This window comes from Eimeria tenella, genomic scaffold (genome assembly GCF_000499545.2).
Source record: "Eimeria tenella Houghton genomic scaffold, Eth_scaff2878, whole genome shotgun sequence".
Lineage (NCBI taxonomy): Eukaryota > Apicomplexa > Conoidasida > Eucoccidiorida > Eimeriidae > Eimeria > Eimeria tenella.
In genome coordinates, this window is record NW_013542754.1 from 1 (window position 1) to 507 (window position 507).

The window sequence follows — 507 nt, forward strand, 5'->3', positions numbered from 1 at the left end:
AGCAGCAGCAGCAGCAGCAGCAGCAGCAGCTCACCTAGCCGCAGCTTGACCCATGTGAAGGGCGGCCTGGCGACGTTGCTGAAACGGCGAAATAAGAACAAAAAAGGAGATACCACTTGCTGCCTTTGCGCAGCAGCAGCAGCAGCAGCAACTGTGGAAGCAACAACAGGAGCAGCTGCGGAACCTGCAGCAGCAGCAGCAACAGCAGCGAGGGCAGCAGAACAGCAAGACGCACATTCCGACATGGGGCGTAACATTTCTCTGGGCTTGCCAAGTGGCTCTTTTTGCTGCTGCTGCTGCTGCTGCAGCAGCAGCAGCAGGAAGTGGGGCCCTCTCCCCGCTGCAGCGCGGGAACTGCCCCACACTTGCCAGCAGCAAATCATTCCAGTTCGAGTTGGGGGGGTGGGGGCCCCACGGGCGCCCCCCCTTGCTCCCCGCTTCTTCTGTTCTCCAGCTGCTGCTGCTGCTGCTGCTGCTACTCTTGCTGCTGCTGCTGCTGCTGCTGAT

At 60.9% G+C, this 507-nt stretch overlaps 1 protein-coding gene across 1 annotated transcript in view; it reads right to left on the bottom strand.

The window, feature by feature from the left end:
- Positions 1-475: 475 nt before the first annotated feature.
- ETH_00037225 (uncharacterized protein) overlaps positions 476-507 on the bottom strand; it is a gene marked incomplete at both ends in the record, with an annotated part of 1,634 nt that continues 1,602 nt past the window's right edge. Inside the window, one exon of the mRNA XM_013375544.1 lies at positions 476-505. Coding sequence (XP_013230998.1) covers positions 476-505 — 30 coding nt within the window. The remainder of the gene's footprint in view (positions 506-507) is intronic.